This window comes from Macrobrachium nipponense, chromosome 6 (assembly GCF_015104395.2).
Source record: "Macrobrachium nipponense isolate FS-2020 chromosome 6, ASM1510439v2, whole genome shotgun sequence".
Taxonomy (NCBI): domain Eukaryota; kingdom Metazoa; phylum Arthropoda; class Malacostraca; order Decapoda; family Palaemonidae; genus Macrobrachium; species Macrobrachium nipponense.
Window position 1 is genome coordinate 20,090,148 of NC_061108.1, and position 15,293 is coordinate 20,105,440.

Below are 15,293 nucleotides of genomic sequence, written 5' to 3' on the forward strand. Positions count from 1 at the left end.
AAAATAAAAAAGTAAATAAAAATCAGTTAATTGGAAGATAATGCAATAAAAAGAAAAAGAAAAGCAGGTTAAGAAACACTCGATCCCAATATTACCGAAATTCAAATTGAGTTTTTTTATATCACCTTAAGTAGAAAATAAAAGAATCGATGTCCCCATTTACAGAGCCTTCAGACCGCAAGGAGAAACAGGAGGAGTGTCTAAGAAAATCAATAAATAATCTAAACATCTTCAAGATCTCAAAAAAAAAAAAAAAAAAAAAAAAATCTAATAGGAATCCTAAAACAAATTCTTGACATACCACTTTTTGCCCTTGGAAACTGGGCGGGACGGGGGTGAAAGGGGAGTCGGGGGGAGGTGGGGCAGGGGCATGCCCCAGGTGGGGGTCATCCGATAAGGGAGTTCTGCGGCAGATTGGTTTGACCGCCGAACCTTCCCACCTTACCTGGGCAGGTAGGAGCGGGGTCCCTCTTGCCCGTGGCGCAGCTCTTGCGGAAAAAGGTTAATGAGTTATATCAGATTATACGCGATACCTGTTTTAATACGTTAATTCTTGGAGAGAAAAGAAAAGAAAGGGAGATATGGAGAATTGGCTCTCTCTCCTCTCTTCTCTCTCTCTCTCTCTCTCTCTCACAAACAACCTAACATATTTACACTTTACAATCTTACAACCGTCGAGATGAAAACGTTCGCACACACATATACGTTTATACATACTATAGTGTATCTTATATATATATATATATATATATATATATTATATATATATATATATATATATATATATATATATAACTAAATATGTACGATACATATATACGTATGTATATAAGCACATATACATATATATATATATATATATATACATGTGTGTATGAAACAAAACCCACAGGAAAAGAGGTCAGAAAACCCGGTGATTTTTGCTTAACCTAAACCTCGTGCATCTCCTTTGATCTTACCATAGCAAAGACAGTTTCCTGCAACCTGTACCAGTTTCTATATAGTGATGAAGTACTGGCGTTACAGGACCAACGGAGCTCACGAATCAACTAGGATACTTCCGTTTATAGTTAACACAAACAGTACACCGATCCCTGAGGAGCTTCTTGGCATAATCTCCCTGACAGACTGCTGTGTACTCTAGCGCTGTAAAAAGCAGGTCAGCAAGAAAGACTGATTATATAGCGGCACTTCCGCTTTGAATCCACAATCATGAAAACTATTTTTAAATTCTATACATATCTGAGTAGTCACCGAATGCTGATAGGCTGCAGATACTTCACAATACTGAAGATTCATTGATGGCTGCCGCTAGTGAAAACCTCGCTGTTTATTGATCATAATGTTTCTCTTTTCTGAGTACCATTCATATCTTGGAGTGACCGCGTTTTGCATAATCTTGCTAATACACGATGTCAGTGCAATTTGATGATAGGTATTCGCCAGTTTTGTGCTTAAAAACTGCCAGAGCAATAGCAAGTTCCCTGAGAGTCGGTATCTGCTGTTATGCCATAATCTGTTAAGAATACTTCTCAAGAGTTCTATGTTTTTTGCTACGGGTTTTATACTTCCATAGGGAACTCTGCCAGGGCTAGGTGCTGTGCCAATGCAAGCTGTTATAGTTGAATGAGCTTTTCTCTAAGTTTATATTGGGATCTCGGGGAAGCTTCTGTTTCATGTCTTGAAAAGTAAGGCTAAAGTTTTATCATCAAGGGGGTTGTGGCCTAAAGATTAAACACTTATAACAATGGTAAAGGGTTAAGCGTCAATTTAATTGCTATCTCGTTCGTCCTCTTCCTACTCTGTAAAACTGGAATCTGCATTTTTTATTGATAATTTTCTTAGATACGATCTCTACGACATAGGAAAATGGTCGTCATCTAAATAAATCTGTAGCTTTTGGAATAAACGGAATCATCTATAGTTTGGAATTGTTCAGCATCTATTTCACTAAATTCTTACATTTATAGCAATTAGCTTTCCAGTGCACTATCGCTGTGAGCTTCGCGGTGGTGGTTACCTTTAGTATTAAAATAACTGAGGAGTGGTCGCTTCTAAGCCAGTTGTACAATGCTTACCAGAAAAATTCTACCGGGCAATATGAGCTTGGAGCCAACGCATGGCTATAGGTGCTTGACGGGACGTGGAAACGTGTAGCTTCACCTGTGTTTAAGAGGCCAACATCTTCATGCCCTGTCAGTGATGCTGAGTAGCTGTTGAATCAGTCAAAACATCCTTTCCAACCCCCAACAAGCGATGTCCACTGTTCATGTCCCCAAATAATGCAACAGGTTGGGGTAGCTGACTAAAGTCTGTCCTACTACTAAATTCTTTTGTGAGAATATGTTCGTATTTCCTTAGCCATAGTAACTAAACCCGATGAGGTGTATAAATACATACATACATATATGCCTAATATATATATATATATATATATATATATATATATATATATATATATATATATATATACGTATATATATATAGTGTGTATTAAATATAATGGCTATACATACAGTATATAATAATATATATATATATATATATATATATATATATATATATATATATATATATATATATATATATATATATATGTGTGTGTGTGTGTGTGTGTGTGTGTAAATTCCACACAAATCGTAATACCTTCATTCTGGAAGATCTGTCACCACAACCTACTCAGCAACAGGAAGGTACAAATGCAAGTATGAATCTCACTGTAGATCGTCAAAAGAAGAGACGCGGAGAGAGAGAGAGAGAAAAAAAAATCAAACCGAAATATGCCACCGGTTAACGAAGTGTGTTGTATAATCTTACATAACAACCATCCTTTTAACAATGGCGGTCCTCGTAAGGTTTCGGCTGAGCTATCGTGTTACACAGGGAAGAGAAATGCTTCAATAGTCTCTCCACTTGAGAGAAATAGTTCACTACGAGAGTCCGTGGGGCGGCTGGAAACGTGAGAACCTCGGAACTTCTTAGTTAATTTGTCGGTGTAAGATAAGTAATGTCAGGTGGCAATTAAAAGTGAATACGTGATATTAAGTGAACAGATCCATGAGTGTTTGCTTGTATGCATGAATGCAAAATAAGAAAATTAATTGGTGAGTTTATTAAGTACAAATTACATTAAGAAGTAGCGTTGTAGAAGAAATTAACGTAGTTTAGGGAATAGTACTGAAATCATTAATTGAATGCATATACTATATGTATCTATCTATTTTTCTATTCAAGCAATGTGTGCTTGCGTATATATATATATATATAATAGATATATATATATATATATATATATATATATATATAATATATATACATATAAATATAAATATAAATTATATACACACACACTTTAGCAATAAACACCCTAGAAAATCATTGAGAGCATCAACGAATTACCTACTGAACCGAGAACGAACCAGTATTGAGAGATGCTAATTGCTGACGTCAAATACTAAAAGTAAGAAGAATGGGTTCTTTTAACAAGTATTTAGTGTACTTATGCAGCACACACACACACACACACACATATATATATATATATATATATATATATATATATATATATATATATATATATATATATATATATATATAACAATAAAACACCGAAACCTTGATTCCTCTATATGAAATGCCACATTCATAATCGCTATGCGTATAATGTTACACTAACAATCGTATGCAAATGCAACGCATAGTAGGCCTCCACGCTGTTAAAGTTATGAAGAAGCGTATACGGTTATAATTCTTCAGCGCTTAGGGAACAATTGTATAATTATGTATGAGTTACAGCCTCAGCGTCAGTGCTGTAGTCATTAAAATAGGTGTACCAGACAATAGCGTCACCTAGTTCAGGGATCCCCCTCAAAGAAAGTATAAACTTCACCGAAAAATGAAAATTATTGATAGCTCTGTTACGTAGCACTCAAGTTCAGAAACATGATTGTGAGGCCAAGTTGCCATTTTTATAATTCAGTGTCATCTTTCACTGCAACTGTGGGATTTTCTTACAGTTCCGCCTCTGCATCCTTGTATTTCATTTTCTTTATTTTTTGGACATCTTTAATCTTGCTATCTATAGCCACTTCAGTTCCTTCTTTTCATTGTCTTGAGCGCTGAATGGCCGAAAGCGCTCCACTGCCTGCCTCGACATTTTATAGATCAATCAGTTTTATTTTGGAGTCAAGAAAGTATGTCTACGGGCAAGAGTGCAAGGTGACGATATGAAGAGATTATTCAGAATTGCACCAACCCACCTACAGACCCACACACACACACACAAAGAGACAGGTAATTTCACAAGCAGAAAATATGAGAAGATTGCTCGGAATTTCACCTACGTAAAAAACAATTAATTTTACAAGCTGACAATCTGAGGAAGTTGCTCGGATTTGTACCCAAACGAAAAAATAAAGAGAGAGAGAGAAACACTAATTTTGCAAGCACATGACATAGAGAGATTGCTCGGAATTCCACCCACATAATGAAAAAGACAAGAAATTTTACTTGATGATGATATGAATAGATTACTCTGAATTGCACCCACATGAACAAAGACAATTTTACAAGCTGATGGTTCAGAAGATTACTCAGAATAACATCCACAAAGAGAGAGAGAGAGAGAGAGAGAGAGAGAGAGAGAGAGAGAGAGAGAGAGAGAGTAATTCTACATGGAGAGTACTCGAAATTGCACCCATGCACCAAAAAACAAGAAACGAGCGATTCGTACTCACGCTCGGAATGTTGTCCGAAGAGCAGACTCCTTCTGAGAGCAGTCGGTCTCTGATCTCCCAGGCGAAGATGGAAGGACATTCCCTCTTGAACTGGGAGATCTTGGCAACGACCTCCGCCGTTGCGACGCGGGGTTTGGATCCCCCAATTGCTCTGGGACGGATCGAACCCGTTTCGTAGTATCTGGAATTCCAACAATGGGAAAAAATAAAAAAAAAATTAAATTCTTCAGTAAAGCAGTTCTACGGGCGAAAAGACAGAACCGAAAAATAACGCTCAATATTTAAAATAAAATAAGATTAGTTATATTCCATGAATAATTATTTCTAAAACTACATAAAAAATTTGGCATAAAAATTAAATTTGTGTTCGATTTTTTTGTTTTTAAAACCATGCCAGCCATTCTTTTCTTACAAAAATAACACCTATACATAAACATTGATCACCTGCCGATATTTTCTCCATTGTTATTTAAACACAAAAAGATACTAACAAGACGAGATGCAAATGTTCACTTTGTACCCCAACTTCTCTGAATGATATGATCTCGAATTGTTATGACATCAAAATTCTGAAAAAAGTATGTTGTTTTTTACACCTTGCGGTAGTTATAAGCCAACTCGATTTTTTTTCTATGTAAAAAAAATACTCGCACAAGAGTAAAATCTGTTACAAGCATATATTCATTTTTGTTGAGGTTTATTCAAAGGTTTATTCAACCTAAATAAAAACGACATATACTTGAAGTTCTTCAGTCTTGCAAAGGCAATCTAAGCAAACTTTATCATACACAATGAATTCATCTGTTCGAACTAAACAACTCCAAGACTCCACATAGCCTTATCAACTGTTGTTTGGAGGTAGAAGCATTACACATTTAGTAACATACTGGAATCGAAAGCAAAATCAAGCAAACAACCCGAGTCATGTTGAAGGTGTACAGATCTGAAGGGTTAAAATGCAATCAGCTTTTGTCTGTTGATTTTTCGATTTATCCCTAAACAAAACATAATCTGGGAAACTTCAAAAAGCATTTATCTAGGATCATTGTTTCATTATATAAGAATACAATTCAAAAACAGTTTTCTTCTTTTTTTGGGGTACACTTATTTTGTATGAATTCTCACAAGAAAGATATAACCCCAATCTCCAATAACCCAATTTGTCTTTTAAATGTGAGACAATAAGTCGACTTTATATTAAAACTCTTATCTCAAATGCAATATTGCAGCAATATTTAAAGAACTACCTTAACATGAATATCCTTTTGATATCAATGTTGTCATTTAACAGCTTACTAGATCCTACAAGGTAATGTCTTCAGTCATAGAATATATACGAGGAATATGCAAACACGCAATTGTATGTGTATGTGCGTATACGTGTATGTGCGTATACGAAGTGCACAAATACGCAACCAGAATTCGGTTAACTTAAGAATTTACAAGGTTAAGATCCACACGAAGTGCAAAAGAATTGTACAAGTAACCAAAATAAGAAGAAGAAGAAAGAAGGAGATATGATGGATCTGAATGTCTCTTACGTATCGTTTCTATTTTCCCATTTTAATTTTCACGGGTTTCTTCAATTGGAAGTTACTTAGATCCGTCTGAAAGCAAGTCTGTCGATTTGAAAACACCAAGAAATTATTCACCGCATCTTTACTGGCCCTATACCAAGAGATACAGGAGAAACAACGTTTATTTTGAAGGCAAATAGATATAGTGCAGTAATATTCTTACTAGATAATATTCAGCGGTTAGTGACCTAGAGAATATGAAGAGTTATTCGAGGATCTTAATAAAATGCTATAATATAATGATGTACAGCGTTCCACTTTCATGTACAGTGACGTTCACTATTTAAAACATGTCACTGCCTCTGAAACCATCGAAATTTATATTAGAGATCATCGCAGAGACGCAAGGAAACTACCTCACAGTTCTTTCTTTACATGACCTCTTGAGAGAGAGAGAGAGAGAGAGAGAGAGAGAGAGAGAGGAAAGAGAGAGAGAGAGAGAGAGAAAGAGAGAGAGAGAGAGAGTGAGAGAAACTTATCCGTAACTGAAACGTCTAAGTTGTGGATGTCAATAACGGCACGTTACTCATCTATACCTTATGTTAAAAACCAGCATTCACGTAAATCGTCATGCAATAATTGTCGACTGTTCACAAAGAACAGCAGAAAACATAATGATATTTTTTATGTTGTGGCCAAAGTACGGATATTTTGAGTATTTTAAATGCCCTCTAAAGCCCATCTCGTTTTAAGACTCAATTTAGGTTTAATAACTGATTTAGAAGTCCTTTAGAAACATCTCGTCTTAACCTTCAAGATTAAAAGGGAGATGGTCACGTGTTTCCGGGATCTTCACTCGTTTTGATGACCCGTTTCTCTATCACTCACCTGCCCAGTATTTTGGAGACGCAGCCGTTAGACACCTGTAGAATCCTGGAGATGTCGCAAGGCCTGGCACCCGAGTGTGCCAACTCGATGATCTTCTGCCTCGTGGTATCGGGCAGGGGACGACCAGACACGAAAACGCCTCCGAGCTGGTTCACTCCGCTGTGACCTGGAATGTCAAAGAAGAGGAAGAATAAATAAAAAACAATATATATCTATATATTCTTCGTTACGCGTAGTAAAAAAAAAAGAAGAAGAATAAATAAACTAAAAATACTTCTCGTTACGAGAAGTCAAAGGAGGAGAAGAATGAATAAAGAAGCTCCTCGTTACGAATCGCTAAAGGAGAAGAATAAATAACCTAAAAAATGCTCTTCGTTACGAGTATTCAAAGAAAAACAAATAAACTAAAGAATACTCACGTTATTAGTTAAAGAAGAAGAATAAATAAAAAAAAACTTCATTACGAATAATCAAAGAAGAAGAACAAATGGACTAAAATAATTCTTCGTTACGAGTAGTCAAAAAAAATAAGAAGAATAAACAAAAATAGTCTTCGTTACGAGTGTTTAAAGAAGGATAAATAAACAAAAAATACTCTTCGTTACGAGTAGTCAAAGGAGAAGAATAAAAAAATCAAAAAAAATGCTCTTCTTAATGGAGTAAGTCAAAGGCAGAAGAATAAAAAAAAAATGCTCTTCCTTATGAGTAGTCAAAGGAGAAGAATAAAAAAAAATGCTCTTCCTTACGAGTAGTCAAAGGAAAGGAATCTGGAAAAAAAAGAAGAATAAAAAAATGCTCTTCCTTATGAGTAGTCAAAGGAGAAGAATAAAAAAAATGCTCTTCCTTATGAGTAGTCAAAGGAGAAGAATAAAAAAAATGCTCTTCCTTATGAGTAGTCAAAGGAGAAGAATAAAAAAATGCTCTTCCTTATGAGTAGTCAAAGAAGGAGAAAAAAATATAAAAAATATCCTTCGTCATAAGTGTGCAAGCAAATAAAAACAAACATGTCCATCAGAATCAGTGGTCAATAAGAAGTTAAACATACAAATAAAAGTGAGTGCATGGGATCTCTTGGCTTTTGAAGAAAACCTGAACAAACACACACACACACACACACAAAACCCATCAGCCATACATTTGGCTGGTTATGAATTCAAAACGAAAGGTTTAACAATTTTGATTCGTATCATGGACGTAATTAATTGGCACCGCTTTATGAGGAGGTAAAGATCTTGTCATTGTTAAAAGAGATTCCTTTCTCTTTCATTTAGAGTTCCATTAGATAGTACGATGCAGTGGGACAATACACAGACTCCTAATCAGCACCTGCTCATGTGATACGATACCTAATGAATTGCTGAGTGTGATTCAGAACGTTATAAAAATGGGCTGCGTGTTGACAGTTGCATTCCTCGATGACGTCAGACGAACTTTAAATTTGCGAAAAATAGGAAGGCAGAAAATGGAACTACGGATCTAAACCTCAACGAATAAGGAAACATGTTCTTGAACAGTAAATTTAGTAAACTCTAAAGAACATTACGGGTGCCCAGTAACAACAGGTCGAGTTTAATTCTCTTTTAATTAAGGCAGGGTAATAATTTCCCTTAATTGTGGCATCGGCAGATTCGTCATACAAGACACATCAGATCAGACATAACCCGCAATCGGCGATCATTACCACCGCGACCCAGGATCCCTTTTGATATATTAAATCCTTCAGACGTCATTAAATTTAATTGCAACCTCAGAGAAAAACAATGGAAGAATCCAGGCAACCGATTCGACACTGTTTAACGAGAGATAATTTGCCCAAACACGTACTTATTAAGATTTCGTTGCAAATCCTAAATGGGAAATTTCTTTTTATTAGATTAATAAAATTCGTTCTCTATAGATCATTCATTAACTCACAATATGAATTTATAAAACAAAAAAAGTAGAATAATGTAAATAAAGGCGGTCACCCTACTTTCAGTTCGGTGGCCGCGAGATCGATTCTCGGGCATTCCATCGGGGAGTGAGAGATGTGTATTTCTGGTGACAGAAGTTCACTCTCGACGTGGTTTGGAAGTCACGTAAAGCCGTTGGTCCCGTTGCTGAATAACCACTGGTTCCACGCAACGTAAAAACAATTTCCGATGGAAGCCTTGAAAAATAAAATAATAGGAAAGGAAACATCTGTCCTTATCAACAATAAGACTCGACTGAGGTCGCAGGGCCAAATAAGTACAGCGCTTTTTTTTTTTCCTCTACGCGGTTGGTTGGTTTTGATTTAGCTGGCTTTGTGTCAGCACGGGCTCTTGCTCTACGCAATGAAGACAAACAAAGCTTATCACAGATCATCGTTAAATTTGCTTAAGCTGAAGAAGACTAATCACTGCTTTCAGTACTTAAGGTTGAACGGGTGTTGATTGCGAACAGCAGATTCCACATACATATATGTATGTAAATACATATATATGTATACATGCATATATATAAATATATTGGGTGTGTGCGTGTGATTATGTTATATATATATGTGTGTGTGTGTGTGTGTGTGTGTGCTTGTGCTTATGTGCGTGTTTCGTTATCTTTGACAATTCGAATCAAAATATATGTTCTATAACTCGTTTTGCGTGAGCAGAATCCATTTGCTCCGAAAGATAATATAACGTTAGAAACTGAATATAGAACCGACGTTATACGTGCAAGTGTTATGTTTGTTTGTTTTATTGTTAGCGAAAGAATCCCACAAAAAGAATAATGCGGTGTAAAAGGTCGGAGACCATGAAACAAACACCCGTCTGCCATGAGCGGCAAACCACTGACAGCCATGTAATATTTTTCCTCCTTTTGGTAGATCGAAATACATGCAGATGTTATGACATCCCTTTTACAGTACACTTTATAATAGTGTATTTCAAGTAAATGAAATACTGCTCCATTAATCTCAAACCTTTGTTTTACTGGCAGCGCCAGTTATCACTATCTGAGTTGATTTCACTACAGCTATCATTGTTGGTTACCTGCCCTGTTAAAAGTTATTGACCTTCCAACGGAGAGAATTCGATTGTTCCAAAATCTCTTTTAACTCTAATTTTTGATGGAATGAAGTCATCTTTGCGCTACTGTGTAAGGGAGAAGCTATAGCTACTATAACTGACATTGTAATAAGCAGTCAGAAGCGTGAAGGTGTGAATACCTGAAACTGGTCTTCATAGTTCCATATCGTTAATAGTGTGACTCCTGATACGGGATGAGCGATTTTCTAAATAGGCCTACGGATAGGTAGTGCCGTTAGTGCACCGTAGGCTTTAATAAGGGGTGTTTGCTCATCCATAGCTTCACCCTTTTCCAGCCTTTTCCTTCACCTCCATTTCCGCTTCCTTTCTTCAAACTCCAACTCTCTAATTATTATGACGACTGATTAGTATCAAGAATGGTTACGTTAAATGTGAAAGGCGCATAAATTGGTCGGCCCAATTTTCTTCCTCCTAATTGAAAAATATCGTCAACTAAAACTTGCCATTAACGAACGAAGAAGGAAAAGGGAAAAATGAAAATGTTCACTCAAGATTAAATTACATAACAGTTTTTTCCCCGAGAGAGGCGGCGAACACGTTATTTTTCAATCGATTAAGATTAGTTTCTTTTTCTTCTTTTTATTTTTTTGTTTTGTTTCGTGTCTTGTCCTTGTTTTGGTAGTCACTTGCATAATGATCATTATATTTTTTAAAACTTGCAGTAGCACTGATAATTTAATTCCTTGAATGTAGCAAATGCACATCGCATTATATAAATGGGGTTTAATTAAAAACGAAGACCTCATGGGAATAGAACATCTACGTAGGGGTTTGAAATATAAAACTAAAAGATAAAAGCAATTTTTCTTGAAAGCAATAACTTCTGACTTACGTAACGTATAAGTTACCCTTTCTGTCATATGCACACTTGCACGTATACACACACACACAAACGAGCAGACGGGCACACACACACACATACACGAAAAAAAAGATAAAAACTCAATGTTACAGAACAGACAGTAACTCTTGGTTTGGGGAAGAATCTCTTTCGGACGAGCGATAATATACGATCGTACTGAAACAGAAGTCAGGATTCGAGTCCCGTGACACTTATATTGCCAATAAAATCAGTTTCAAGCTTTAATATAAAACGTAGTACAAAGCTATGCAATTAAGCGTGTATATAATATAAAACGTAGTACAAAGCTATGCAATTAAGCGTGTATATAATATAAAACGTAGTACAAAGCTATGCAATTAAGCGTGTATATAATATAAAACGTAGTACAAAGCTATGCAATTAAGCGTGTATATAATATAAAACGTAGTACAAAGCTATGCAATTGAGCGTGTATATAATATAAAACGTAGTACAATGCTATGCAATTAAGCGTGTATAACCTACACGCACTTAAGCTTGTAAATGCGAATCAACTACCTCAAATACTTATTAATGTACTTAGTAAGTTATATTATTGATATGATGATGAAAAGTTTGTATATAATTAATTGATATCTGTGATAAAATTTTAATAAAAAAAAACTTATATTACCCAGTACGGCGTTTTATATGTTAGTAATTTGGCTCTTACCGCAATAACTGCAACTTAATTCGTAAAGGTTACTTGAAGAGGTATTTTTAAGTCTTTGCGGAAGGACGTTTAATATACTTTTCTGTTTCCGATAAATATCTAAAAGAGAATCGTACAGTTGCGTTACTCTTTTGCATAGACTACCATTTTTTATTCATGACAATTTTGACAGCGGCTCAGATTTGCCCAAACATTTTCGAAAGCTTCCTTCCCCTTAGTTAACCACAAACCACTTATCCCTCGTCTCCTAAAACTCAGGTGGCTGAAACAGAAGGCTGGAGAACATCTGCTTTTAATTAATACGATGCGCAATATATACGTGTCTTTGACAGGTGCACTTGTTACCTTTACATACTTACAACGACGCCTGCGACACGAAAGATGAAAATCTGAGCGAGAATAATGAAGTTGTTAAGATAAATGCCCAAGATGCCATAAGGTTTATTAAGGTGTTGCTCGTAAGAACCGATACAGACTTGAATATCCACTACTTATTCGACCACATCAAAGATGAAAAATTTGATTTAAAGCAATCAGACGTTGACGGTTAATTTTTATCTACAACAGGTAATAATAATAATAATAATAATAATAATAATAATAATAATAATAATAATAATAAAATAATAACAATAATAATAATAATAATAATTATTATTATTATTATTTTGGTAGGAGACCCTCTTTTAGGCAAATGCTGTTAAAAAGGATGGCAGAATTAAGCGAGTTGATTTTATATATTGTTTTTTCTATTTTCCTTACAATTCGCTTCTCAGGCTCAGCGATGTTTCTAAGTAACTGGCCAAAGTAAGGAAATAGAAAAAAACAATATATAAAAACCACTCGCTTAATTCTGCCATCCTTTTTAACAGAACTTATTATTATTGATTTACTTATTATTCTTATTATTATTATTATTATTATTATCATTATTGATGTAATATATTAGCAACAACGCTTGAAAACACACTTTATTGAACGGGCAGGCATATTCACATCAATTGAGTTTATTCAAAGCAGTCTCAATGATTGGGAAAGATCACCGGATATTCAATGAATAATTCTTGTATTATCACCACTAACGAAAATGAAGAAAATATTCACATGGAACAAACACAGGCGGCCACTGGGATCAAATGCCCTAAAAAAAAAAAAAAAAAAATAAATAAATAAATAAAAAAAAAAAAAACAGGAAACAGTGTGAAAACGACACTTCGAACGAAAGAGAAACCGAGGTCGGGCAGAAGGCTCCCGATAGTTTCTTTCTCAACGAACACTATCCGCGAATCACCCGCGAATCACCGCGAATATATCTCGAGGCCTTTTCCTCTCAGCGAGAGACAACCGAGATACCTCCAAACAAACAGTGTTCGAACACTCCATAATCAGGAAGATTTCGCAGCCGACTTTTGGTGTTGTTATTGGTTTTTTAACGGAGTGGGTATAGTTCGTTGAACTACGACTTTTGCCTGTTGAAAGCTCTTAGGTTTGAAACTGCTTGACTCTAATGATATCTCTATCTCAAATATTAAATTTGATATACATTATGATACACATCTTTCAGATGAAAAGGTCGAATATTATACCCTATACCCACACGTGTATTTACACACACACACACACACACACACACACACACATATATATATATATATATATATATATATATATATATATATATCTATATATTATATACATATATATGATATATATATATATTATATATTTTTATTTAATAATAAGTATATATATAATATATATAGATATGTTATTATATAATATATACTATATATATATATATTATATATAATATATGTGTGTGTGTGTGTGTGTGTGTGTGTGTATGCACATAAGCAAAAAAGGTAGGAAAAAATTGAACACAAGAGGGGAGTTGAAAACCCCCACTCAAAATATCAAAATAACGACTACCGAAGGGAGCACTAATACCTGCGTATATAACGTTACCGGTAAACGTCTGTCACTACTCTGAGGCGGACGTTCAAGCACTGGCCAATAAAAACGATAGACGCGAGCGAAATGAAACGAATCGTTCAAAAACGTTGGGACGTTGAAAAGAGCGTTTATTCCTTTAGTATTACAACCAAAGGTGGCTAGTTTTGTGTGAACGATGAAATAAAAACAAATGAATCAAGTCTAAAGAAACAAAGTCACGCACCTGTATTCCAGGGCACATGCTCACTGTCCTCAGCATTCCGCAATGGTAATAAAATTATAATGGATGCACCTATGTTTATTTTCAGAGATTATACACATCGCTCTGATAAGCCTGTCTCGTTTCATTTTGGCACTTTGTACTATACTGATAAACTATCATATTCAGCTAAAAGCGAAAAATATAGCTAACGAGTTTCTTTTGAAAGAATACAGGTGCATCATAAATATATACTAAATGTTTGCAAGTATTATATACACACCCCTTCGTCTTACATTCAAGTCTACATACGGAATTTGAGAGGCGTTTAAGATCAATGGGATTTTTTTAATTGATGAATTTATAAAGCGTTTCACAAAGTTCTCGGATCAGCAAGTTGTGCAGTTGGTAAGGTATGAATCAAATTCTCATGTGTCAGAAAATGGTGCAGTTTGTGGGGTATGACTCAATATTCATGGATCAACAAGTGGTGTATTTAGTGAGGTATGACTCAAACGTTCACGGATCAACAAGTGGTATAGTTAATGGGGTATAACTCAATATTCATGTAGCATGTGAGGTATGACTCAAATGTTCATGGATCAACAAGTGATGTAGTTAGTGAGGTATGACTCAAATGTTCATGGATCAACTAGTGATGTAGTTAGTGAGGTATGACTGAAATGTTCATGGATCAACAAGTGGTGTGGTATTTCAGTGGACATTTCTCGTATGCTAATATACCTGATCATGTAGCAACCTCTACATATAATGTCAATGTTTTGGCTGGTTTGTGTACTAACGCTCAGTTGAGTAATCTTAATGCTTCTAACAAAATGTTTCATGGTGATTCAACATATCGACAGGGAGGTGGCTGGGTGTCAGAACTGGATTTTGTATTGTTTCACCTGGGTTTACTCGTAAAATCAATTTTCATGTTGACCAGGATATGTCGTTACCTTTAGACCACGCCCCTATTTCTTTTGCATTAGAGTCTTCAAATGTGAGTAAGGATGAAATTCACGCAGTAGTAAACTATTGCGTGCATCTCATCTAGGCGTTCATGCTGAATTCTATTCATTATAATGCGAATCACAACACTTATATTGAAAGGTCAATTAAGTATGAGCATATAAGTGAAAGTGCATTTTTGGAATCTTTGTCTCATTACCAGTTACCGGAGTTTAGAAATAGCATAGCCAATGGTGTAGGAAAAATCAGCGAAATTTTGTATAAATGCTCTAAGGTGAGTAGGACTCGTGATGCCAAAGTGAATTTCGATATAGCTGTAGACAGATAGGAAAGGCTATTGCTGTAGACGTAAAGATTTGAGGCCCAAATATGGCAAACCAAGCAATAGATTGGAAGGGTGAAATTGACACACGAGACAGTAATGG

General features: G+C 35.4%; 1 protein-coding gene across 2 annotated transcripts in view; it reads right to left on the minus strand.

Moving 5' to 3' along the window:
• LOC135216878 (paired box protein Pax-6-like) overlaps window positions 1-15,293 on the minus strand; it is a 192,448-nt gene that overhangs the window by 73,926 nt on the left and 103,229 nt on the right. For both annotated transcript variants that reach the window (XM_064252399.1, XM_064252398.1), the window contains exons 4-5: window positions 7,142-7,307; window positions 4,737-4,917 (exon numbers count right to left, since the gene is read on the minus strand). In XM_064252399.1, the coding sequence (XP_064108469.1) occupies window positions 4,737-4,917; window positions 7,142-7,307 (347 nt within the window). The remainder of the gene's footprint in view (window positions 1-4,736; window positions 4,918-7,141; window positions 7,308-15,293) is intronic.